General features: G+C 42.2%; 1 protein-coding gene across 1 annotated transcript in view; it reads right to left on the minus strand.

Annotated features, from left to right (window-relative positions):
• The window catches only part of Aak1 (AP2 associated kinase 1), a gene marked incomplete at its 3' end in the record, with an annotated part of 115,541 nt that overhangs the window by 28,177 nt on the left and 59,590 nt on the right, over positions 1 to 27,774 (minus strand). The window contains exons 3-5 of the mRNA XM_028762501.1: positions 11,350 to 11,468; positions 2,327 to 2,435; positions 816 to 958 (exon numbers count right to left, since the gene is read on the minus strand). Coding sequence (XP_028618334.1) covers positions 816 to 958; positions 2,327 to 2,435; positions 11,350 to 11,468 — 371 coding nt within the window. The remainder of the gene's footprint in view (positions 1 to 815; positions 959 to 2,326; positions 2,436 to 11,349; positions 11,469 to 27,774) is intronic.

Here is a 27,774-nt window from a genome sequence, read left to right on the forward strand (position 1 = left end):
AAACAAGTACTGAAGAGTGTCCTTTGCACTTAGCAACATCGAGCACTCTTACAGTTCAGTTGCCATAACCCACATGATGGTGCAGAGGCAGAGAAATATGAAACCTCAAACAGAAGAGCTGGATTTAAATTCTGATACTACCATTTCCTATGTATAAGAACATGGGTGAGACACAAAGCCTCTCTGCTACTTAGTTTCCTCACCTGTAAAACGTAATGGAAAATGTCTAAGACAGTATGTATAAAGTTCAGTATTTAGCACACAGATGGTGCTCAATAAATGCTAAGTTCAACCCCAACCAGGTACCAATTTCAGGCTGCAAATGTGTCATGTGACTTCAATATCAAACATACAGGGCAAAGGGATGGTAATCAGAACCAATTATTAAAAAATAACTAGTGAAAATTTCAAAATATGAAAGAGGGCTCGGGATATAATTCAGAGGTATAATACTTGCCTAGCATGTGCAAGGCCCTGTGTGCAAACCTTAGTATAAAAGCAATAACTCTGCATGTCTGTAAGCATCATTATTTATAAGCTACTTAAATTAACATATTAATTTTCCAGACCATTAGAAATTTAGGAATTCAGTAATAAACATATGAGCTCAGACATTTGAAATTTTAAAATTCTGGAGGCTAGTTGCTATCTGTACTGTGCTTTTTCTTTGTATTTTCTCTCCTCAACTTCAATGTGAGGCTCAGCATTAAGAACTATTCCATCAACTTCTCTCCTGTTCTCTCAGTACATACTGCTCCCGAGACATAGAAAAACACTTAGTGAAGGCCCACTCCAGGAAGCAGTCAGTCTGTTACCTTCAGGTCCCGGTGGATAATAGGAGTTTTGCATTGATGCAGGCGGGCCACAGCCTCACAGGTATCACAGAATATCTGTAGCACTTCATTCTCTGTAAAGCCTGTCTGGAGTCGCTGGTTCATCAGGTTTACCACCTGGCCCCCTGAGACAGGACAGAGCAAGGGAAAGGACATTAATAGGCAGACTTGTCACTTTGATCAAGGTACTTACAGCTGTCCAGACAGAAGCTGATCACTGGCCAAACTAGCACTAAAACCTAGGTTTCCAGTCTCTGCTTGAGATTCTTTTTCTTATAACCCTCTGAAACCAGATTGTTTTGATAAGTGCACAGATGTGAGCTGCCCTCATGGTATCCTCAAGATTAGAAGCAGAACTCACATTACCATCAGTTAGCGCTGCCTGGTACTCATGTCCCCACAGAGCAAGAAACAAGGCCACACCCATGTATTTTGGCAAGAATTAGACACCACAACAGATCCAGGGAGCAGGAAGAAGATGATGCCATTTCCACTTTGAAGTCTTTTTAACTCTGGAGGAGCTTGGTCTCTCTCATTTGGCCTATGAAATGCTATAGCAACCTTTTTCTCTCTGAGAACAAAAGACTGGTGACAAATCTTACAAAATCATCCAGACTCAAGCCCTCCTACTACCTTGCATCTAGAAAGTCCTATGATAAAAGGGGAATGGTCAAAAGGGAATAAATTGTGAAGTTCAAATTTTATGGCATTTTATAAAATCAGATCAATAGTCAACAAAGGCCAAAACTATTGATTAACATCACATCTACAGGAAAAGAAACAATTTATGGACAATATTTTTAAAATCAGAAAATGTTAGTGTAACTAAGGGTAATTACAAAACAGGGCACCAAACAGTAAGGCAATGACTCAAGCTTATAACATCAGCTGCTTAGGCCAAAGAGCCAAGGCTCCAAGCAATGGGTGCATGGGATAGCAGCTCCCAAAACATCTGTGCTACAGCCTGGATTTCTCAGGAGAGATGGAAGAAACTTCAAGCTTTCATGTATTTATAGTTGAAAGCAGCAGGTCCTGAATGTAGCTTTACCAGGATTCCAGCCCTGGAGCAAGACAGAGAGGATTCTTTCACTCAATCACAGGAGGGGAATGCTGTGAGAGTAGTGTGAGAAGCAGGGAAGCTGCAGCCTCTGTGAGATCAGCACTGGGTTTTTACTGTACGCCTTCACTGTCTGTTAAAACCTCAATGAAGCACACTCTTTCTCATTTTCCCATGGTCTCATTTATACACACAGCCGAATCTTTCTATACCTAATGGAGACAGGGCCTGGAATTAGCTCTTGCTCTCAATTAGTTGTACCTGTACCACAGCCCTAGTAGTCATAAAAATAACCTAGAGCAGCAAGGGCCTGCATTAGCTTTGCCATCTGTGAAACCAGAGCAATTTCTTCAGAGTGCAATGGACAATACGTGAAATGATCCCCATGTCCTCGACCATTAACCAGAAGCAAAGCTTCAGGAGGGTCAACACACACCTCTGCAGAAGTCCATGAGAATGAGAACTTCCCATACGTCGCCACTGCTCACATTGTTGATACTAGAATCAATGTAGCCCACAATGTTCTTGTGCCCTGATAGGTCCCTCTGTGAACAAGAGTGGAGAAGTACATGGTCAGTTACAGACACACTAGGGGCAGAATTAGCAGTTGTTCCAGTAGCACAGACAATTTAAATACACAGAGACAGCACGAACAGCATGGAAAAGGGAGAGTGAGTGTCCCGTGGTCTGTGAGAAGCCTAGTTGGATCTCCAAGAGCAACTCCACTGCCTTGCTGAATCCCCGACTCTCCTGAACAAGGAGAGAATGAACCACACAGAACACACACTTGCTCGCTGCATTAGTGCTCCACAAAACCAGAAGCAACGACCCTGTAACATCCAGAAATACTGTAGCGGAGGAAACCCACAACTACTTAAACATGTACATTTTTTAATAAAGAAAAAGAAATTGATGTTTCTTCTGTTTATGGGGGCAAAAGTGAATTCAGATTGAATTTTTGCTTTCTTTTTCTTTGTATGTGTGGGAGGACCGGAGAGAGAAAGATTTACCACCTGCGGCATTTAACAGAGTTCTTTCCAAAGCAATGTCTTCCCTGAACAAAGGAACCATGAGGGTTCTAGTTGGGTAGCATGCACAAATTTATAAAGGAAAGTGGGCACATTTCTGAACATGCACCAACTTGACTTTTAATGGTTTCCCTTTAAGAAATATATGGAAAAAAAAAACCTGCCTTTCAAGCTTTGAAGAGACTACAGTAGCATCTAGACCCAGCATTTCCGTCATAATTAAGCCTTCCCAGATGGCCGACTGGATAAAAGATGCAGCATCAGCTGAACTGATTATCAGTACTCAGGGCTGCTGCTCATGGGATTTAATCCTTCCAACATGTAGCTCCTAAGCACCACCCAAGCACTGGAAATCACCTCACAATTTGGTCCATAGAGCAGATATCTATGATGATGATGCTAAACCCAAGGTTATTAAGGTTATTAAGAAGGGTTCTCCAAGGTTGGGGAAAGAAAACATGCAGAAACAGGACATTATGGCTTTTATACAAATGCAAGGCAAAATAAAGATTTGTGAATTAACTATAATACACTATTTTACTTCTGTCTTAAAGACTTAGGGGAGGGTGCAGAAAATGCGTGGTTCTATGAGTTTGTGTTTGACTCAAGCTTAGGCTCTTGACTGGTCCAGTAGGACAGTGTGATTGTCTGGAAAACTGCCCTAGCTTCTCGGAGTCCATGGGAAAGCTGTTCTTGACTACCCTAAGTGGACATTCCAATGCTCAAAATGACAAAGTTACCCCAGGAAGCAGCCTCAAGTATCAAGTAAACACGTGAACCCTCAGCATCAACAGCAAAGCTCACTATGCTCCCTCTGCACAGTGGATTAGAAAGTCCCACTGACACAGAATAGCAGACCTCAGAAAGATGGCAATCAGAGAAACATGCTCACAGGAAACTTCTGGAGACTTATATAAGAAGAATTTTGGAGAAGAGATGAGATAAGGTGAGAAAAGTTTAAGTTGAGCAGTGTCTGTGGATTACTCTCTCAGAGCATCTGTGTAAGAAAGGAGCTGTCTCAAAGGAAGAACTGCCAGGAATTGTGAAAAACACACTGGGGAGTGAAAACTGTGGCTTTGTTTTACTCGTCCTCTCGACTGCTCATGACACTACACTTCTCTTCTAACTCTTCCAGAGAATTCGATCACAGCAAACAAACACTACAACTCTAGTCAGGCAGGAAAGAAAACTGAGCAGGACCTGAGTTCTGAGACTTTGTTGAGCTTCTGCTACTTAAGAAGTCCGAGACACTTTTCTCTCCCTGCACCTGCATCCGTCCCCTCTTCTATACTGCTTAGCTTTACTGTCAACTGATGCAAACTGGAGTTACCCAGGAAGAAGAAACCTCAACAGAAGAACAGGTTGGACTGTGGGCATGTCTCTTGAGCACTTTCATGATTACCTGATGAGAGGGAGGTGTGGGCATCTGTGGGCATCTGTGGGCAGCACCATTCCTAGACAGTTGGCTGGGATGGAAAGCTAGCTGAGTGTAAGCTTAGGAACAAGCCAGTAAGCAGCAGTCCTCTATACTCTCTGCTTCAGTTCCCACCTCCAGGTTCCTGCTCTGACTTCTTCTCTATGCACTGTGACTTAAAAATGTAAGATGAAATAAATCCTTTATCCCCCAAGTTGCTTTTAGTTAGTGTTTTATAGAGTAACAGAAAATCAAACTAGGACACCTTTTATTCAATTAATCTTCTATTTGCTGAATAGACCTTTTAAAATGTCGCCTACAGTCCTACACCAGAGCACTGCACCTCAGATTTTAATAGAACTATGGATCACTGAGGGAATCCCACTCCACTATAAAACAGACTCTGACCTGGTGGCCTTGGGCAGAACCAGCCTGGTGCCATAATGTTACTCAGCGACACTTACCTTAGCAAGGTCCTAAGCAGCACACAAATGCTGGCTGCTCAGTAAACTTCTGCCAGTCACAAGGAAATAAAGAGCAAGTTCGTCAATCAAATCTAAGCCAGTTTCCATCCTAATGAGCTTTTAATCTTCGAGGGGGCAGCTCATCAATTTGCCTTCTTGTACAAGACCCTGTCGGCAGCAACTGTACACTTACATCAACTATTTCTTTCACACATGCCAAGACCAGTCAACTAGGCAAAAAAACCCAGCCTCTTCAAAAGGTGGTAATGGGCAGTCTCACTTTCTTTGACATACTTTTAAGGCCACTTTGACTGTCTATTCATTTATAACTGTGTTGCTTCACTGTGACTTGTGCACTTTATTTTATTTCATTTTATTTTTTTGAAGAGGGATGCCCTCAAGAGGTGAATGGTGTGGCAGAAATTTCACTGTCCAATCTATTTGCAGCAGGAGGCCTGTGACTGGGCAGGGAAAAGGGAGGCGGAGCTAAGAGTGGCAAAGAGTCGCAAGAGAAAGGTGGCGGAAAATGATAGTGGACGTGAACCCAAGTGGCTTTTGCAGAACCAGGTAGTGATACATATCAAAAGGTTAGGATAATTGGGATAACTTGTCTAATTGTGTAGGCACCTTGGAATCTGAGTATTTGCTGATATATAAATCAGTTTGGTTAACTACAAGCATTAAGAGTTTCGATTTACCGGGTTAATGGGTATTGTGATATCTAACCGCAAGGATGGCGGTTATTGCATGGGGCTAGCCTAGCGCCATGGAGGCAGAGGCGGTGGGGTTGGCATAGGGGCCAGGCCAAGAGCCGTGGAGGCTGGCGGAGGCAGCCGGAGCCACAGAGACTGCCTACCGATGTCCGCATTAGTGCAGCAACATGGTGGCTAAGCCAGGAGCCAGCTGGACAAATATCATTTCTAATACCTTCCAAAACAAATGGAGCTGCAGGTCTAGTCTGACTCATGAGCAGTTAAGTCTGTACCACCATCAACAGAGCTGAACACCACATCCTCTTTGTCAGCTACACCATGCCACACATAGTCTCATTGAGTTAACTGACCTTTGAAATCTTTGCCTTCACTGAACCATGCTGGGAAAGTTGGTTAAAACTAATTAAGAGTCCATGTTTATGGCTTCACTTGATCCTAACATCAGAGCCAACCCACTGTTTCAGTTGTAAAGATTGTTCTGTTACCCAAGGCAGCTGTTCTACCTTCCAATGGGAACGTAACTGACAAGCATGGCTTGTTGTTTTAAGTAAGTTACTTGTAATTATAAAAGAATGTAAGATTAGTGGTAAGCATAAGAACAGCCAAGTTAACTTGCTTTTTCTCATACTTATTTTTCTTGGGAATGGTGTACAATGGCCTTCCATAGTTCCATGAGGTCTCAAAGATGAAGAGATATGTAGTTGGATATGTAGTTAGATGTAACACATGGACCTTCCTGTTTGTGATCAGGAGAAACCACTTCCCCCAGAGCTCCCCACATCAAAGTTAGCATCCTGGTGGAGGTTCTACTACAGATGATGAGTCATGTTGATTTTTTAAAAAATGTATAAAGTACTAAAGTCAACCTTATATTTAATGATAAAGGGCTAAATGCTTTCCTATTAAGATTGGGAACAAAGCCAAGAATAAATGTCTCATTTTTATTTAATGTAGCATTACAAGTTCCAGATATTACAAGAAGGCTATATAGGAGAAAAAAGCAAGAAAGAAAGCCATCTCTCATTGCAAGTTTGGCAAACTGACAGGATATAGTATAAAAATTAGCTGTATTCCTAAATACTAGCATTAAACCCATGATTTTTTTTTTTTTAATCTGAAATTAGTGTTAGGAGTGGTGATTTAGAGGTATAACATGCAGGGTGAGGCCTAGGACTAGAGAAGATATGCAAAATCATTTAAAATTACTAAAAACAAATGAAAAGGCTTTGGTATACATCTAAGAATATTTACAGGCTTGTGTACAGAAAAGCAAATGATTGGTAGTGAATGATGTCACAGACGTAGGTGGATGGAGATTCAGACCATGTTCATTTATAAGAAGAGGCCACACAGAACAGATGTCAATGCTCCCCAAGTAGAAATGCAGGTCTCATATTCTTCCTATCAAAATTCCAGATTATTCTAAAATGTATACTGTTGTGTTGTGAACTGAATGTGAGATACTACCACAGGCTTACTTACATGTTTGAATGGTTAGTCCCCACCTGTGCTGCTATTTTGTAAGGAGGTATGTCTCTGCTACAGAAAAGCAAGTCACTAGGGAAGGGCTCTGAGTTTTTATGAACTAACCCCACTTCCTGTCACTCTGTGCATCCTGCCTGAAAATAGTGTGACCAGCTGTCTCATACTCCTGCCACCATGCCTTCCTTTCCACGACAACTGTAACTCTTCATAAACCATGAGCCAAAATCCTTGCTTAAGTTGCTTTTATTAGGCATTTGTCACACTGGTGAGAAAAGAAACTAATATACTATAGACTAGAATATTTTAAAGCATTCTGAGGAAAATCTGAGAGAATCTTGTTTGATAGCAGACTGTGGTAGCATATACCTGTAATATCAGAACTTGGTGGATGAAGGGAGGAGAATCAGGAGTTCAAGGCTACACAGTTAAGGTAACCCAAGGCTACAGACTCTGTCAGGGAAGGAGGGGTTTCTATACAGCTACAATAAACAAGAAATAGGTGGAGAGAGATACATACAGTTGATAAGAGAACAAAGAAAGGCCTAGTAATGGATCCCCACAATTTAAGTTCCTGGGGGTAGGGATGCTGGGGGTCAAACCTAGGGCCTTGTACATGTACACAAGTATGCTACTTCTAAGCTACAATTCTAGCTCAAGTGACATTTCACAACCAGGGGAGTAGGGGGTTCCTTTTCAAAACAATTTGCCATTCATAAGAAAAAAGCAGAACTTCAACAAAAGCCTCAAGGCTTATATAACAGTGAACTAAAAATGGTTCATGGACAAGTGTAAAACTAAAATTTTAGAAGAAAAAAATAGGAGAAAGTCTTCAGAATTGAAGACTAAACAAAAACTCCTTTAATTTGACACCAGAAGCCCAATTCATAGAGAAGCTATTGGGTGATCACCTCCACAGAAGGAAGGGTGAAGGAGAAAGTGGGCTGGGGAGGCTGACCAAAAGGAAAGCCAAGATACAGGAGCCCAGGGAATTCCACAACAGGAACAAGTTGTTTCCAGAGAACTTCAGCTAGTGTGGGGTCCATCCAGTCAGGATCCCAGGACAAGTCCTCAGAGTATTCCAGCAGAAAACTAGCTATATCTGCACATTTAAAACATGACTTACTAAGTGTCTTAGGGTTTTACTGCTGTGAGCAGACACCATGACCACAGCAACTCTTGTAAGGACAACATTTAATTGAGGCAGTCTTATAGGTTCAGAGGTTCAGTCCATTATCATCAAGGCAGAAGCATGGCAGAGTGCAGGCAGGCATGGTGCAGGAGGAGCTGAGAGTTCTACATCTTCATCTGAAGGCAGCTAGGAGAAGACTAGCTCCCATGTGGCTAGGAGGAGGGTCTTAAAGCCATGCCCACAGTGACACACTTGCTCCAACAAGGCCGAACCTCCAAATAGTGCCACTTCCTGGCCAAGCATATTCAAACTACCACACTAAGGGAGGAGAGCCTGGAATCACATTGCTGAAATGTATGCAGAACACTGAGAGCAAGTCCTAATGAGAATGGCCACATGGAAAAGTGGCAGTGCTGATGCCCAGCAGGAGATGCACCAGGAATAGATCCCTCTCACAGCAATGTGAAAACCAAAGTTGCCACAGCCACGACCCACTATCAAAACTGACTTGCATTCCAATGAATTCTGGATGAGGATAAAGCTAATACCTCGGATAGGGTGCCCTGCAGGATGAAAACAGCTAAATCCTTACATCCCACGGGAACAATGTCTGAAATGAAGTAAAAACCAAGAACTAAAGTGGTTTGGGTAGTACATTCAAAGAATCAACTACCATGATGACTTCTAGGATCCTGAGGTGGCACAGGAGGATGGTGTAGGGCTGCCTGACGTGTGCTTGTTACCTAGTTGACTTAGCTTTGATAAAATAAAATCCAAATTAAAAACAAAGCCAAACCGCCATATTAATGCATCACTGGACCAGAACATGATCCCATACAACTAAGCTCCTAATTGGACCCATTAATTTTGAGTTTTCAGGCCTGTGCTTTTTGGTTTCTCTGCTAGCACAAAGTAATCCCTCATGTTTCCAAATGAGTAGGAGAAGGAAAGAATGGGATTGCTTTCTAACATAGGTAAAAGAATGGAAGGGCATTCTAGGAGAGATGGAACAGCAGCAGAGATGAGAAGGTGTGTGACAGTTGAGCAAGATGGAGGCACGTGGGAAGGGATAGCCAGAGAAGGGGAAGGAGGAATGGAAGGAAAGAAGAAGTGAAGGAGAAGGAACAGGGGGTAGAAATATGAGAACCTCCCATGTGCAGGAGACAGGGCAAGCAGAGGACCTTCGACCCATCACAGATGGGTCCCTGTGGTCTTCAGCCTGGGGGGGTTGCTGGCTGGCTCTGTAGTATTTGATCATTCCCAAATATACTTAGTTTTAGGCTCTCACTGCACCTAACTTTTATTTCTGCTTTTTACCAAGGCTTTAAAATCTGGAGCACTAAAGAGGTGATTCCTATGGATCTGTTTCTGCCACCACCAAACATTGATTTCACCCACTTATTGATCTACTTTCTTAACCAGTGTGTCAAAGTATTCTGTTTCTTGTTTTAAATAACTCACACTGTGATGGCAGGACTGCATAAAGCATACCAGGTGAAGCATTATATCGGTATAAACAAAAGCTGTGGAAATACCAAAAATAACCGTGTACATATTTAAGCATTTCTATTATGCATTCTGTCAAACAGAAGGAAAAGCAACAAATAACAACTAAGCAGCTCTCCAGAAGAAGTCTCACTTTGCTCTGGTTATCACACCATGGTCAATCTTTCTTTTAAATTCAGCTACTGTTTTCACAGTAACATACAATTGCATCATAAACACACCAGCATGTACTTCTGAAACACTCTTTAATAGTGGTAGAAATTTAGATCTGCACAAATTAGTAAATTTTTCAAGGGTTTGTTTTAATTATGGGTCTGTGTACCAATATGCATGCGCGTGCAGGTGCACTGAGAGGCCAGAGGCATTAGGTTCTCTGAAGCTAGAGTCATAGTGATAGTTGTGATATGGATGCTAGGAATCAAACTCTGGTTCTCTAGAAGAACAGTACAAGCTCTTAAGTGCTGAGCCATCTCTCCTAGCAAGCTTGTTTTTTTAAATTAAGGTATAACTCTGATGCCACAATAAATTATACCTAATCATGAACTTTTATACATGGAATCATAGAGTGTTATGAAGTAATACTATAAACTAAAAAGAATAAAGTTGTGTCAGGACATGTTCACAGGATACAGAAGGGCTCAGAGGGTTGGTGACCAGACCACAACAAAAGGCTGGCAACTGATGGAAGGCAGAAAGAGAGAACAGCTCACAAAGAGTTGAGCTTTCCATATTAAACGCTTTCCCAAGGTTCCAAACTATTTTTCTGAGTTAAACTGCTAGGTTACCCCCAATAAGTTCCTTTTTCCCTTCAGTTTCCAGTTGAGGGTGATCAAAGGGAGGAACAGAACCCTAGATATTTTGGTTGTTGGTCCCACTTTATGTAAGATCTTGTTGCCAACTCAAGGAAGGTGTCAGCCAGTGACTTTCCTAGGCAGCACAGTATACCTGTGTTGAGAAGCAGCCTCAGAAGGTAAATCATGGACCGGAGGGTAAAACCTACTACTATTATTGTGTTCAAGTTGACATAGCAACACATAGCTGACTCTAGTGACTTACCGCTATATTCACTTAGAGTGCATTGCCCCACACTCATCAGAGAAGTTTCTTGAGGTAGCTAGTAATTAACACAGAAACTTGTAACTGGCCAATGTGCACGAATAAGAGACTCTGGAGTGCTGAGCCTAACCAGGACGCCTGTATTACACCCAGTGAAGCTCAGGGATCTATGTGAGAGAGGGGGCAGAAAGATTTTAAGAGCCAGACTTCAAGGAAGCAGTGTTTTCCACACAGGGCAAATGCGCACGTGAACTTCTCCTATCAGTTATAAAATGGTGCACAAGACCTGCGAAAGCTCAAACCAGACAAATCTCAGCACGGAGGGGAGGCAGACATGAAGTCCACCCCTAGCTGAGGGACTATTGTATTTGATTACTACTGGGGAGGAAAAGTCAGTTCTCTTCAATGGTGAGTATATCAACCACACTTCAGGGCAGGCTCTACACCTAGGTGTAATCAGCCAACACAGAACTGGACTCAAAGGTTTTAAGAGAGAGAACACAAAAGGTGCATGGATAGAGAGATGGGAGAGGGCCCAGGAAGAGTTGGGGTAAGGAGATGAATATGATCAAAACATATTTTAAGAAATTAATGAAATATGCAATTTAAAAATATATGTAACATTTAAAAAGAAGAAGCCGCAGTCACAATGTGCAGCACTTACCATGATCTGGATCTCCCTCTTGCACACCTGGAGGTCATGCTCATTGTTGACAAACATACGTTTCAAGGCACATTTCACCCCATTGCTTGTTCTCACCAGAAAGACAAGAGCAAATCCACCTGTGAGAAGGATACACGAAGATGAGTCATGTGCAGTCAGTTAGGAACTCTGGCTACCCTTTGGCACCTCTCATGGCACTGATTCCGCCATCAGCCAGGCTCCAAACCATGCTGGCCTAGACGGCACTCTTACACTCTTGGAACTTAGAGCCAGAGTCAGAGACGCCCTGAATCTCTATCTCAGAATCAAGAAGAACCTTCCAAAGAAACTACAAGGGTCTTCTTATTAAGCCCAGTACTTCCTTTCTCATCAGAGAAGCTAGAAAATTCTCCCAGTGCTTGCTAACATGAACAGTTGTCAGTTTATTTCAGGACTCTGCTTTTCCTTTCTTCTTCCCCTTCTTGTTCCACCTCCCATTCAAGAGTAACAGGAGACTCCTGCACAGCCCAACTGTCTGCCTTGCGTACCTTCATGACTTAATTCAAATGTCATGGTCATCAATCCCGTGGAGCAAAAGCATCACTAATTGGTTCTTTACACAAGTGAGTACAAGTTGGCTAGAAGTGCACACAGTGGGAAGTCATTTGAGTTGAGGTTGTGATAGAGTATTGAGCTAGCAGTCATTTGACAGAAACCAATAAGCAGCCAACACAGAGATCTTAGGTTTCTGAGAATCAAGACTCGGAATCCACTGGAGCCATTTTGACTGCCCTGAGGTTTGGTGACACTTCAGTGCCTGTCCCCAGCACTTACTAGCCTTATAGTAACTGTTCAAAATATCCTGAGTAGGAATCTATTCCCTGTAGCCACTAGAGCCTTATTCATAAAGTATCATTCCTTGTTTTAATAAAACACACATCGTTCTGTAAAAATGTTAATGCACTCAAATGAATCCAAATCCACATTGTGACAAAGACTTATGAGAGACTACATGTCTCCCTACTGCCTGTCACTACAACTACATTCTTTAGTATTCAGATAAACACTGAAACTTCCTATGGAATCTATAACAGCAACCACTGTATCGCTAATATTTTCATTTAAAAAAAAAAACCAACCCATGGCTTTTATTTTCTTGCAATAGATTAAACTGTTCCATTATCAATTTTAAATGTAAAATTTTTGAGTATTTACTTTTATTTTTGGTTTTTGAGACAGGGTTTCTCTGTGTAGCCCTGGCTGTCCTCAAACTCACAGAAATCCACCTGTGTCTGCCTCCTGAGTACTGGGATTAAAGGCGTGTAAAACCACACCCAGCTGAGTACTTACTTTTTTAAAAAGAACACTCAGCATCAAAAATTAAGTCTTCTCTCCCTCTCTTCTTCTCCATCTCTATTTCTTCCTAAATTTCTTTTCTTTCTTTTTTTTTTTTTGAGGCAGGGTCTCATGTGGCCTTGGCTGGCTTTGAGCTGATTCTCCTGCCTTTGCCCTCGTAAATGCCAAGATTTTCAAATGTGTATCACCATACCCAGTCCACATTTCCTAAATTCCAAGAATATACAACCTTTAAGAGATGCAACAAAAATTAAATGCATGAACTATGTATCAGTCATGTCTAGTAGTACATGTACATATTGTAGCACCATTTCTCTTTTCTCCCCCACCCCACCCCCAAAAACCTGTTGGAACCATGGCTTACAGTGTATTAGCATTGGAGAAAGTTGCAAAAACATAAAACCCTCCATTTATATTTATAATTGTTTTATATATAGTCCAAGAAGATATTCATTTTGCCAGATACTTTACAGTTTCATTCAGTTACAGATTACCAGAGTAGCACCATAAAGTCCCCAACACCACAAAAAAAAAAATGTTTTGTGGGTAAAGAGGTGAACAGAAGCTTTAGGAGTTTCATAGCTAGCTGTGTGCAGAACCTGGAGAGGTATCATTATCCTGACTACCCAAAAACTGGTTCCCTCTACTTCAGCTATCATGACTTTAAAAAAACCCAAAAACCAAAAACCAAAATGAAACAACAACAACAACAAAAAAACCCACAAAAAACCCCGCACAATATCTCTTCATAAAAGAAGGCAAAACCAACGTCTCTGCTGAACTAAATGGGCAAATGAGTACTTCCTTCACTAGAAATAAGTAACCCTTCATTTCATTTAAAAAAATGTTTAAAAATGACTTACAGATATACACATTAGTTCATAAACTGTTCATCACAGTTCTTACCTTTCTTTCCTAAAGAGTTGATGAATGTTCCCACTCCCAAGAATTTGTACTTTAAAGGCATTTTAATGTGTGGTACCTAACATCCCTGAAGGACAAGCCACTCCATTTTGAAGCAGGTCATGCTGCTGCAATGAGAGATAGCAGCCACCAGATGGGAGCAGTGCTGCAGAAACATGATCTCTCCAGCTAGGGCTGAAACTCAGCAGGCCAGGCCAGATTTGCAATACCTACAATTAAATCTTAAAGCAAAGCAACAGGTTACTCTACCCAACATAGTCAGAACCACACTATTAAGCACCTATGCCTATAAAAGGGTCCATGTGTAAATGGAAAAAAATTAACCATAAAATAAAAATCAAAACCTAGTAAGATTTGTCATCCTAAAGGTGACAGCCACTACCAGTGCACTATGGAGCAAATGGAGTAAACTACTAGGAGAGGTGAAAATTTAATAATGAATTCATTTCCCTCTTAATTTTTACATAGAGAATAGAAAAGGCAACAAAGTGTGGCAGAGATCATGGAAAACTAAGTACAAATGGCTGTGAAGGCTACCACACATGCAGATAGCTGTTACTGTGCAGGACGATGGACTCGGTGTACATGCATGTGTATGTGGAAACCAGAAGTCAATTTTAGATATAGTTCCTCAGAGCTGCCTGCCTTGTTTTGTAAGACAGGGTCTCTCACTGGGCTGGAGTTTTCCAACTAGGCTAAATCTGGCCCCAAGCACCCCGAAATCCTCCCATCTTTGCTTCCCTAGTGCTGGGATTACAAGCATGGTCCACATGCCTGGATTTTTATATGAGAGCTGGGAATTTAACCCAGGTCTTGATGTTTACACAGCAAGCACTCTACCAAGTGAGCTACTCTTACCCCCAGCTCCAGTCAGCAGTGCTAATTTCTAAAGGTAAGGAGACACAGGGTCAGAGATGGCTCAGCTGGTAAAGGCATCCAAAATTAAGCCTGACAAAATGAGTACAATTTCTGTCACCTATAAAGAGAAAGGAGAGAGCTGATTCCTACAGCTGTCCTCTGACTTCCACATGTCCCTCCCCCGAATGAATGAATGAATGAATGAATGAATGAATGAATGAGAAAAGAAAATTTAAAAACCTAAAACGGAAACCCAAATTTTATTTGAAAACTCTAGATTTAGACACAAGCAATAAGTCACATTTTATCTTAATGGTGAATAGAACTCAACACTATAGACGCTAATAGACGCTAAACACTTTATAGACACTGAGCTTCCATTATTCTGCCTCAGATCTTACTGATGTGCAGAGACAGGAAGCAACACAGTAAATGTTCCACAACCTTAAAAGAATACTTGTAAGCAAACTCCAATACACGAGCATATATTGGTTAACAAGTTCTTGCCAGAAAAGACTCAGAACTTCCATGCCCATAGACCCAGAATTTCCATGTGGCTATTTCTCCTACATAAAATAGACAAAGAAAGATTAAGTTCTCCATTCAGGAACACAGAGATAATTAGCAAGAAATTCCACACGACCCCTCATCTATCTGCAGTTTCCTTTTTAAACCAACTGTGCATATATCACAATGGCCTCACAGCATCATGCACTGCTGGAACTATCACAACAGGGAACTGCCTCTGTAGACCTTCTTCCCTCTTCTTCCTCAAACCCTGCAACCTGAGCTCTAGTTTCTCTGTGCGTTAGTTTTGCTCGCCCTAAACAGAATCACACAGCATAGACTCTCATGCCTGGCTTCTTTCCCACAGCAGATTTCTAGATTCATTCTCATGGTTACAGGTATCAGTAGTTTAGGGCTTGGTTTGTTTTGTTTTTTTTTTTCAACTGTTCCATTGTACAGATGCCCATAGTTTATCCACCTACCATGGAGGGACACGTAAATGTCTCTAGCTTTATGCTAGTACAAAGTAAACATCTGTACAGAAAGAAGGCCTTTTTTATAGACATAGGTAGTCATTCTTGAGCCACATGACAAGCTTAACTGCCCTAATGGTCCTTCACAATGATTATCAGCCATATGGAAGTTCTAATTCCATGTCCTCCCCAGTGCATGGTTACAGGTCTTTTCATTGATTACAGGTAGCTATTCATGTTCATGTGTCCTCATCTGACTGTGATTTAATTTGCATTTTCTAATGTATCCCACATCACTGAAAGCCCTAGGATGAGTTGCTTCCCTAATACTCTCCTGAGAAAGGCTTCCATCAGCACAGATTCAAGGAGTTGCCAAAGAAATTAATGATACAATTAGGACCTCTACTTCTTGAATACATAAAGACATCAAAAGTGTCTAGTTCTCTGCTGGTAATGAGACTCTGCAATACAGGTGTCAGTCTGATACAAGCTAGGACAGAACTGATGGCCCTCTGTGTTTGTAAGGCAACGAAGTATACAGGGCATGGATTACGGTCTCTCCACGTGGCTGGGAAATTTATATAATTTGGAGCAAAATCTCTCAGTGCTTATATCAACAACAGATCACAATATCAAAGAGAAGCTTTTCAAAGACAACAAAGATAAGATCTTCTGGGACCCCATCATGAGAGTCAGCATCCATAAACAGTACTGCAGTGGAGGCAAGCAGCACCTCTATGGCCTCTTCACCAGACACTGAATCATGGAGGGTGGCAGCAGTCCTTCTGCAGTGACTTGCACTCAGGAAGGAAAGGTAAGTCTGGGAGGGAAGGTAAACAGACAGAGAGCCCTCTATGCTGGTTATCTGAGCAGTGCTGGGTGCAACTGGGCAGGCATGAGAAGGGTAAGACGAGAAGCTGGACAGACGCTCATCCTGACTTTCAGACAGGGTTTTTTGAGTTGCTGCCAAAGAGGTTTTGCTGTTACTTTTTAATCAGGGCCAAAATTCTAGGCAATAAAAATGTGACATATGGCACCAGCTTATTTTTTGCACATAAAAGGAAACCTCCCTTCCTAACCCAAGTCCTATCTACACCTTTGAGAGTGGCATTTACCTGCTTAAGATCAACAAGACAAAGGTCAAAGGAACAGGGATTCTGTACTCTCTGCTCTCAATGCAAATATGCCTCCCTTTAAAATAACAGCAAACTCAGTGAGTGTGCTTGGAGGAATGCAGCCTCTCCTGGAATTACCTGAGAAAGAGAAAATAAGCATGAAAGAAAAGTCTTGAAAGGGTCAGACAGAAAACTGCATCAACTAGGTGAGGTGGAACTGCAACAGTTGAGGGCTTATGAAAGGGTAGCCCTGGCCCATGACTCTTTCTCTGGCCTCCATTTCCTCATCTGCAGACATGGAGATGAAGTTCACAGGTTTTATGCTGAGGTCCTCCACGCCCTGGATTACAGATGGTTCTACAGCGGACATGGGAAGGCAAATCTGACTCGATGCACACAGCCTCCTTCTTAGCATCAAACAAAGCAGCTCTACCTTTCCCTACAAATGATGCTAGGCAAAAAAATAATAAAATACAGGGATCAGGGGACAAATAGGTTAAAAGAAGGAAAAAAAAAGTCTCCTAAATCCTAATCAAGTTAGGCTCCAGTTAAGACTGAACTATCTGCATTGCCCTGCTTCCGTCTTCCTAAGAATATAGGAGGTAAGGAAGCCCTGTATTAAAAACTCCACCTGCCCACCCATAGTGGCAGAGTCCTCTAGGCAAGCATACTTCATGTTCTGTCCACAGTGTTTCTGAGCCCACACAGGGATGACCAAGAAGCTAACAAACGCCATCCACACTTGACTCACACTGAAGACAACTTTGCCAGAAGTTTCAGAAGGAGTGATAATTTTTAAAGCTTTAGAACAGATGGTAAGAGCACAGCAAAGCTTGCACAGGAGAAAAGGTCAGTGTGACGTGTGTGTCTGCACTGACTGCAGTGAAGACTTGGGCTTGTTTTTCTAAAGTCAGTCTCTCTCTTGCCTCAGACTGAAATCACCATGTGCTGGGTCCTTCTGGGGAATATATCAAAGCAGTCTTTTCCCCAAGTAGAAAGAACACCCAGATGGGGATACTTGAGATATTCAACTCCCTCTTCCCAGCAGGGCTGTAGGCACATGACCAAAGAATGGCAATACTGTCAGGGGTTCAGAACCCAACCAAACCACAGCCCAGGCAAACCATGCGATCACTGGCAACTAAATGCTTCTTCCTCTTTAGGCCTGCAGTGACCAGGGAACATCTCTAGTTCAGGGAGTTCCCTTAGGGGTTTGGAGAAAATTCCTCCTCAAATCCCACCTTTATAAAAGGCACCTACCTGTCTGGTACAAAAGAGAAAAGTTGAAGAAATCGCAGAATTCTGTGTGAGGCTCCAAAGCACACTGGCCTGGCTTGCCAGCAGCTAAGTATAATGGAGAAAGGGCCTTCCTTGTGCAACAAAGCTATACTTTCACTACTCTGCTGTCAAACTAGCTATCTGGAAAATGTAAAAAGTGGTGAGGAGATGCTAGTTGAGTCATATTCTCTGTTCACTGAATTCCACAGCTGCTTCTCCTGGTCAGAAGAACCATGCTCCACTCTCCCACTGCAGCTAAGTGATCTGGAAACAGATACCCAATGGCATTTATCCGTTTGAAACTCTTTGCTAGTATCTCAGCCTTCCTAGAACAAACACTGCCTGCTGCCCATGGCTGGAAGGCTCAAAGAGATGTCCTAGCTTCTTGCAGACACTACAGCCTGCCAGTGCTCAACTCACATAGCCCGACCCCAGTGAGAGCCTCCCTGCTTCCAGTGCTGTGCATACTTCAGCCTGCCTATGGTCCTTTTGCACATGCTTCTCTTTTGGCATGGTTAGTTTCTACTTATGCTTTAAGTTTCTGGACGTTCCTTCCTTAACTAAGACTTCTCAGATTATCCCTGGTACCAGTCCCCTGTTGTGCCCAGCATCTTTTTTTTTTTTTTCGTTTGTTTGTTTTTTGAGACAGGGTTTCTCTGTGTAGCCCTGGCTATCCTGGAACTCACTCTGTAGACCAGGCTAGCCTCGAACTCTCGAACTCAGAAATCTGCCTGCCTCTGCCTCCCAAGTGCCAGCATCTACTTCTTTAGGATATAAGTGTAATTAAATTCTAGGATGAGTGATTCCTGGTCTGATCACTTCTTCCTCTGTACACTATAAACTGCCAAGAGCAAACATGATGACTGACTTACTGTAGCACCCTGTCACCAGTCCTGTGCCTGCCGTACAGCAAGTACTCATGTACTCTGTCACCAAACCTGTCTGCCTAGCACTGTAAAAGCTCCCACATTAAAACGGCAACAACAGAAAATCTACCTAGTCCCAGTTTTCCACTCTCTCAGCATACAGAAAGGGATAGAAGGACCAAACTTAAGAATGCCTTTTTTTTTTTTTTTTTTTTTTTTTTGTGGAAGGATGATAAAGTTTCCCAAAGGGGAAACAGCTTCTCTGCCCACCAAGTCACCTAAGGACAGCATGGGACAAAAGTGTCAGCACCCTTCTTGCTCAGGCAGTGAACTGACAGTGTGGCTCACAGAAACAGTAAGACACACTCAGCCTTGTCTGTAAATGATCCCTTCCTTCAAACAAAACAAAACGAGACAAACAACAAAAGAAACAGAAATAAAACCCTTGTGCTGGAAATGAAAACCCACTTCAGGTAAGGAAAATGAATCATCAGCCCTGTGATCAGTCCCACGGCATCCTCAGCTAACAGAGAAAGAAGTCACTCCACTGGCAAATACCTAGAAAGCATCAAGGAGCCATGCCTACCCTTACAAAGCAGATCTCTAAGCTCTGGCTCCACCATGACCCTGTGAACATTTTCCTAAGGGCTTTGCAAAGATAAATCCTGTCTGCCGTTGTCTCTGTTACAACTGTTCATATTAGAACATATCAGCTTAACACCTTGCTTAAAGCTTCCTTAGCTTTCTACATTTACTGCTGCTCCAGAAAGACCACCTTCCAGTGTTTGATCTGGACCCAGCGGCCAGGTGATAGAACACCCAATGGCATCAAAGGTATGTGATATACAGCCCTTGAGTCCCTTCACCCAATACTGTAGCCAGCTCCAGGTCTCTTTCTGACCCTGACCCACGCAGTCAATCAAGTGGGTTCACTACATCTTGGCCATTCCATACCGTAACCTTAGAACTGCTTCACCTCCTCCCTCATGCCCCTCCTCCCTTGGCTCCTCTTAGGTCTCTTCCTCCAGAAAAAATTGAGTCTTAAGTTTCTTTTCAAAGATGCAAAGTTATCTGGTACCCTCTCTTAAAAGCATTAATGAAGCCCCCAAGCCACAGTCTAAATTCCCAAATGTAATAGCAGAATCTTTGTATTTTTCTCATCTTAAAAACAATTCTTTCCTAGCCCTCATTGTCTGTGGCATGTGGGTGAGCTGGCCTGGAGGCTGTGAGAGTGGGAAGCTGGACCAGCTCCTTATCTGCCATCAGGTAGCATGGGAAAGATCCATTCCCATCTCACCCAATACCTGCAGCAAGCTGGAGAGTAGACCCTGAGGTCACGAAGTAGGGGGGCTAGCCCCACCCCTCACCCAGGCAAAGTAGGTGTTGGCCCCAGTGTCCAGGGCACAAAAGCGCTGGTGTGCTGACCAACTCAGCTTCCCCACAGGTCCAGATTCAGTGCTCTGAGTTTGCCCATCCCAATATTCACCCCATCCTACCAACTACTAGAGCTCATGAGGGTCTGACCTAGTCCTGTAGATTCAAAGCTGCAGGATCTCCATGACCCAGGGCAACAACAGGATGTCTAGAGGAGTCCCGGTGAGGATCCACTACTGATAGTGTAGCAGGAGCCAGAGGCCTTGAGTCAGACCATCAGTCATTGCAATGAACATCTGCAAGTAAGGCTGTTTGGGCAAAGGACATACTGTGACACACCAAGACATACTACAGCTTCCACAGTGAGATATCTTTGCTTTGTTTCAGTTTGGTTTTTTTCTTTTTGGGAGAGGGGATTGGAAGGGCAGAAGGCAGATGTGAAGGGATGGGAAGATGAATGGGATTAGGGTACAAGATGTGAAATTTATAAAGAATCAATAAAAAGTTTTAAAAAATTACTTTTGTTTACCAGTGCCAAGGCACACGTGTGGACAGAGGACAACTTGAATGAATTGTTTCTTTCTCCTACCTTGGAGGTCCTATGATTGAACTTAGGTCATCAAACTTGGCAGCAAGCGCCTTTACCCTCAGAACCATTGTCATATAAATTTTTTTTTTCTGGGGCTAGAAAGATGACTCACCTGTTAGGAGTTCATACTATTCTTGCAGAGGACCAGAGTTGGGTTCCCAGAACCCCTCAGGAAGCTCATAACTGCCTATAACTTTAGCTCTGGGTATCCAGTGCCTTTGACGTCCTTGGAGACCTATACACATCACACATGCAGTAACACACACACACACAATAAACTAATGGTAAGGGAAAGCTGCAAAGACCATACTGCAGACATTCACATAGTCACCACTCATGGCCCACAATCAGCATTCTGCTGACTCTTTGCCATTTACCATCTATCTATGCAAACAGCTCCTGTTACCTTTACGTTGAAGTAAGACCTCAGGCACTTCACTCTACATGTTTCAGCACACATAGTTTTAATGTTCATGGGCCTACGATGGTTAATTTGGAAGCATCAAACTTTTTTGTTTTTTTCTTCCAGTGTTGGGAATTGAACCAGTACCTCCAGCATGTTAAGAACACACTCTGCCACTGTCAGCTTGACAGAGATAAACAGGGAACTAGTAAAGCATGCCTGGGTATGTGTTTTAAAGAATATAGATGTGTGGGACAGTAAACTGAATAGGAAAGGTCAACACCAAATACGGGGCACTATCCAACAAGCTGGGGTTCCTCAGAGTGTGCCCCATTGATATTTCCTGTTGTTGCTGCCCTTGTCAACAAACGTCAGGATTTTCAGCCTTTAGACTTGAACTTGTATGAGTGGCCTGCCCAGAAACCCTTGGACTAATGACTGTACTGCTGGCAGCTTCCTTCCAACCCCCATTATTAAGTTTGGGGTTCACAGGGTCTTTTAGGGGTAGGAGACAACTAAGATTTACAGTAAAATATATGACCCTTTGGGATACTATTCAGTGGGGTTCGAGAATGCATTTACACCCAACTCAAGCCCCACCAACATTCAAGACCCTCTCACCACAGAAAGTGTGGGCTCCCTCCAGACAGTCCCACTCTTTCTCGCCAGTGGTAACCATTATTCTTATTTTCTAAACCTACCACTGGTATCACTTACTTTAGAACTTCACATAGGATTAAAAAGTGAATCTTCTTTCTTTCCTATTTATTATCTATTTATTTATTTTGAGTCAGGGTATCACTCTAGCCTGGGCTAGTCTCAAACTCTTAATCCTCCTGTCTCAGCCTCCCATGCACTAGGACTGCCAGGATTATAGGCCTGTGGTCTCAGGCCTGATTTAAGAGTGTTTGTGATTTGAGTATTCATCTCTCCTCACCCAGCCATTTCTCCCAATACTCTCTGGTCCTCTCACCTTCTCACCCCCACCCCTACGCTTTTGGAATGATAATGATTTTCAGTTTTCCTCACAGTAGGTTCACCCACAGTATTCTGGCTGGCTGGAATATCCAGTTCCAATTTTCTGTTTGGAAAAGAAGTTTAAAACAACATTAAACAACACCTCTTCTATAAGATATGACCTTTGCCAGTCACTCTAGCTTTCTTATGGCTGCACATGTGACTGATACCTCTGCTTTCGATCAAAATGTGCTGTGATGATCTAGAATGCATTAAAGTCAAGACCAAAAAGGAACCACTCTTGGAATGCTTTGAACCAGCCCATAAAGGCAGTGTTGCAGACTGTCGTCCAAGTGCAGTACCTGAAAAATCAATCACTAAAGAAAACAGAAGGAAAGAAGAGGCTGGGTGCGGTGGCTCACATCTCTGATACCAGCACTCTGGAGGCAGAGAGAGGCAGGCAGATCTCCTGAATTTGAGACCAACCTGATCTACATGAGTTTCAGGCTAGACAGAACTACATAGTGAGACTGTCACCAAAGAGGGAAGAGGGGCAAGAATTTATTTCATTTCTCTTAGGATTCTTAGGGCCCAGAAGGATCCTATAACAGACAGCTAATAAATGTTTGATAGATTAAAAACTAGCATGTTTTTTCTCCACTTAAAAATCTCCTCTAGCTCTTTAACATTTACAAAATGTCATCCACACTGACACTGAGCCCAAGGGGAGAGTCTGGCAGAATCATGTGTGCCTTTTGCATATGTTCTCTGTTGGATAGCTTATCCTCTCTGTACCTTGTAGAACTCTAGCTCTAAGTCCAAGAGTGGCTCAAACTAGGCCTTCCAACAGAATATAGTCCACCTCACACTCACCTGGACTTTCTCTCTCTGCTCAGATCTGATTCTCTGCAAAGCAACTATTATTACTGGTATTGGATTCTCTCGGGGCAAGGATACTTTATCTTTACCCACTGTAAAAAATTCACTGGTCTAGTTTACCAAATTCTACTCCATTCTGTGATAATGTTCAGATATTTTGTGTCAGTTGACCCCACCACCACCACAACAACAACACCATCATCCCACAGCTAACTGAGCCAGGAAGGGAGAGTTGGCCTATGCTGTCCCTTGAGAATGTGTAGTGACCCCAAAACTATAGTCTGATGGTACTGTACAACCTCACAGACAGGGCTGGTGGCTACAGTTAATCACTGGCATGCTCTCAAGCAAAAAGACTTCTGCAAAAAGGAAAAAGAAAATGGAGACATTTGACATAAAATGTAGTATGGAACTGAGGCCTCAGAGGGAAAGGATCAGACAGAAGAACCACCTAGTAACTATCCAGAACCCACAAAAATCTAGCTGTTCTCCCTGCTGTGTTCTAGAAGGTTCCCTATATTTATCCAATACTTTCCCACTAATCTAACTCCAACTAAACTTCTGTTCCTTGCAGCCAGTGCACCTAAGATACCTTAAACCAATGTTTGCATAATTATGGAAGTTTTAATAATTTTAGCAATTACAGAACGCCTCTCACAAAAAAACATCCAGAACAGAACACTAGAACAGATTATTGAAAACTGTACTAGATGAGCCAAGCAGTGAGGGTACATGGCTTCAATCCCAGCACTTGGGAGGCAGAGGCAGGCAGATCTCTGTGAGTCCAAGGCCCACCTGGTCTACAGAGCGAGTTCCAGGACAGTCAGGGCTACACAGAGAAACACTGTCTCAAAAAACACCACACACACAAACATATGGGGGAGAGGGAGAGGGGAAGGAGAAAGGAAAAATGGAAGGAAAGAAAAAGAAGAAAGGCTGCACTAGATGGATTAGAATTTTAAGTTAATTCAGATAAAATTAACTTACAATAACATATAGAGACCTAAAGAAGAAAAATGGCCAAAACCTCTTTGGAAGCAAGCAGTTCCAGAGAACTAAACAAGGGCACAATTGTCTGTGTTGTTATGTGGCTCAGGGTTAGCAAGTGGGAGACATTCCTTCACTTCAAAATGATAGTAGAGATGATTATAATGCTTCCAACACAAAACAGTGATTACTGTCGTAGGTGATAAATACGCCAGTCACTCTGACCTGGTCATCAGACACTGAACACAACACAGCACTACAACTTATAGCTACATGCAATTATTTTTTAAAATTCTGTTACACTTATTTTTATATGTATGTAGTTTTACCAACTTTAGTATAATACATGCCACATGCCATAAAGTATGTGGCAATCAGAAGACAACTTATGGGTTGATTCTCTCCTTCTAACTTAAGGGTCCCAGGGATCAAACTAAGGTCATCAGGCATTAACCTCCGGTGGTCAGGCTTAGCGACAAGCACCTTTACTACTGAGTTATCTTGCTTGTCTGTGTGTAATTATGTTTTAGTTAAGACGTGTGTGTATGTGTGTTTAAAATTGGAGTCTCAGAAAGCACTAATAAAAATAGGTTTAGCATGCTAGGCAGAAGAAAAACACAGGTTAGAATCTTTCATATCAGATGTTATAAAAACTCAGCCTTAGAGAGAGGCCTACCAAGGGTTATCTCCAAAAAGGATCAGCAGCACACCAGCCACACATGATGAGCTGAATGATATCAAAGGAAACTCCCATCTCTGTTTTTGCTGGTGGATGAGGGAGAGGGGCATGGGGTACTTCTTGGGAGTTGGCCACAGTCAACATGCTGTCACAGACCATTTAATGATCAGTATCATTATCTTAAGTTCTGATATTTTGTTCACAGTTTTGTGTACTGGTTTTATTTTCAAAATACTATACATGAATATTTTTCTCTTGATTGTTGCTCTGTCTAGCTTTACTTCAACTTGACACAAAAGCTAGAGTCACCTGAAAAGAAGGAACTTTAATTGAGAAAATGTCTACGTAAGGCATTTTTAGAAATTAGTTATTGATGAAGGAGCACCATTTTGGGTGTTGCTATCCCTGGGCAGTTGGTCCTGGGTTCTATTAGAAAACGGGCTGAGCAAGCCAGGATGAGCAAGCCAGAAAGCAGTGTTCGCCACATGCTCTCTGCATCAGCTCCTGCTTCCAGGTTCCTACCCTGTTTGCGTTCCTATCCTGACTTCTTTGGATGATAAAACAGTCATGGGGAAGTGTAAGTCAAATAAACCCTTTCCTCAAATAGATTTTGGTCATAGTGTTTTGTTGCAGCAATAGTGACCCTAACTAAGACAATTACTGAGTGTTGAGTGGCCCCTTCAATTCTTTAGTAGACACAAATGGCTCTTCTACTTCTGGCCCTCTGTCTACACATCAGACAAGTCACTCTGGCCACCAGCTTCCATGTGGTTTCTTCACTATGTGCCACAGAGTCCCTGAAAGGTTAGAACACTCCTCAAAGGAAAACACAGAAACTTTGAAAGTGAATCCAGGGGAAGCAGGAGCTTGAGCAGGAAAAGAAAGCATCCTTTGAGGCAATTCTGGCTCCCTGTGGGATTGCAGAAGTGAAAGCTCCATGATGGTCACTCCCAGAGCATCAAAGGCACAGCTCAGATCACACCTGACTTGAGCTCCAAACCAAACAGAAGAAGGCAAGCTTCAGGGAAGCCGAGAAATCAAAGGAGCATGAACTCATAGAGAAGACTGACAACAAAGACAACCAACCCAAGAACAGGTTGGGAAGAGAGTGGATCTTCCAATAACCACAGACCTGAGGACCCTAAAACACAGGTAAGAAGGAAGCCAGGAGGTCACTGTAGAACAGCCAGAAAACCTGGGGAAAGTATATGAAGCTAAATTAGGAAAATGCTCACTTACTCGAAAACCAGGACAGGGGCTAGGAGAAACCAAAACATCTCAGGGATCAGAAGTTCATGCCAAACAACTAAGTCAATCTGAAGGCTAGGAGACCCCAGAACACTTGAAATTTCTTCCAGAACATCCAGCAGCACTGTCAAGGTCGTCACGTGAGCAGGGAGAGGAATGAGAGCTGAGGACTCTACATGCTGCCCTGCATCATCAGCCAGCAGTCCTAAGACAAGAAAGCAGGCTCAGGAGGAAAGGGGGCTGATAGGTACCTGGAAAGCAACGGGCAATGTGTATGAAAAGCCTAAGAGCCCCTCTGACCCCAAAATTCCACTTCTAGAATGCTCTCTTAAGGACATAATCTCAACTCCAACACCATATAAGCAGGTTATGTGATGGCATATGCCTGCAATCCTAGCATAAGGAGGTAGAAGCAGTAAGATCAGAAATTTAAGGTCATTCTTGGCTATATAGTGAGTTCAAATCAAGCCTAAACTACATGAGATTCTGCCTTAAATAAATAAATAATCTGAAATATTAATGGTTCTATGGTATGTGTACAAAGACACAAAAAATCTATACACATAAAAATAGTCCAAAAACTTTTGGCTAAAAAATAAAGTTTATCTTGTCGAAGAATAAATGTAATAAAACATTTCTTAAGTAAACTAAAGCTTAAAACAAATAAAATACTAACCAAGTATGTTGGCATGTTCTTAATACATTAGTCAAAAGGAAGAAAATACAATGTTCTAAGGTTATCACAAACATAGCTAACAATGTGTGCAGCAAAAGGCAAAAAATAACACAAAAGTCTAACCAAAACACACACACACACACAAACTCAGAATAATTTACCTTCAGATGATGAAGTTGTGAATATTTTCTTCCTTATCCTTTTCTGTTATTTTTTTATGTTTTAGTGTGAGAGAGTGAGTGTGTATGTGTGTGTGCGTGCATGCGTGCATGCGTGCGTGTGCGTGTGCGTGTGTATACATGGCATGCTCGAAGCACACAGGAAAATCAGATTAAGTTTTCTGGGGAGATTCTGTCCTTCCAACATGGGTCCTAGGAACAGAACTCAAGTCAGGCTTGTGGGCCAAGCACTGTTCCCTGTGGAGCCATCTTACCACATCTTTTTCTCTACTTTCTAAATTTTCAATAATGACCATATGTTATGTTTACAATATCTTTTAAAAGGTTAATTGCTTTGTTTTTAAATAAAAACCTGCCCTCCATCTTAAAGAGAGTTGATATCTCCAAACAAGATCTGGAGCACACAAGAACCTTCTTTTTTTTTTTTCTTTTTTTTTTTTTTTTTGGTTTTTCGAGACAAGGTTTCTCTGTATAGCCCTGGCTGTCCTGGAACTCACTCTGTAGACCAGGCTGGCCTCGAACTCAGAAATCCGCCTGCCTCTGCCTCCCAAGTGCTGGGATTAAAGGCGTGCGCCACCAACGCCCGGCAAATGAACATTTTTTTTCTTTTTTTTTTTTTTTTTTGGTTAAGAACCTTCTAATAATGAATGGAAACTTCTTTGTTGTAACACCAAGGTTGGACTAGGGCAGTGTAGATGGTGCACTTTTATCAAGACAGATAAAAATTTGGAGGGATGACCTAAAACAGTCAACAAAATAGGTAATATTTTACTGGAAAATATTTTAAAACTAAAATTAGGACTGAACGTGGTCATGGTATATGCCCGTGATTCTAGCACTGGGATATACAAGTAGAAAGATCAGGAGTTCAAGATCACCCTCAGCTACAAAAGTAAGTTCAAGGCTAGCCTACAAAAATGAATTGATAACTCAAATAAAATGACAAACAAATAAAACCAACAAATTTAATAATAAAAAAACACACAAAAAATATACATTTAAGTCGGGCGGTGGTGGTGCACACCTTTAATCCCAGCACTTGGGAGGCAGAGGCAGGTGGATTTCTGAGTTCGAGGCCAGCCTGGTCTACAAAGTGAG

The sequence above is a fragment of the Grammomys surdaster genome, unplaced genomic scaffold, assembly GCF_004785775.1.
Source record: "Grammomys surdaster isolate TR1022 unplaced genomic scaffold, NIH_TR_1.0 133, whole genome shotgun sequence".
Taxonomy (NCBI): Eukaryota; Metazoa; Chordata; class Mammalia; order Rodentia; family Muridae; genus Grammomys; species Grammomys surdaster.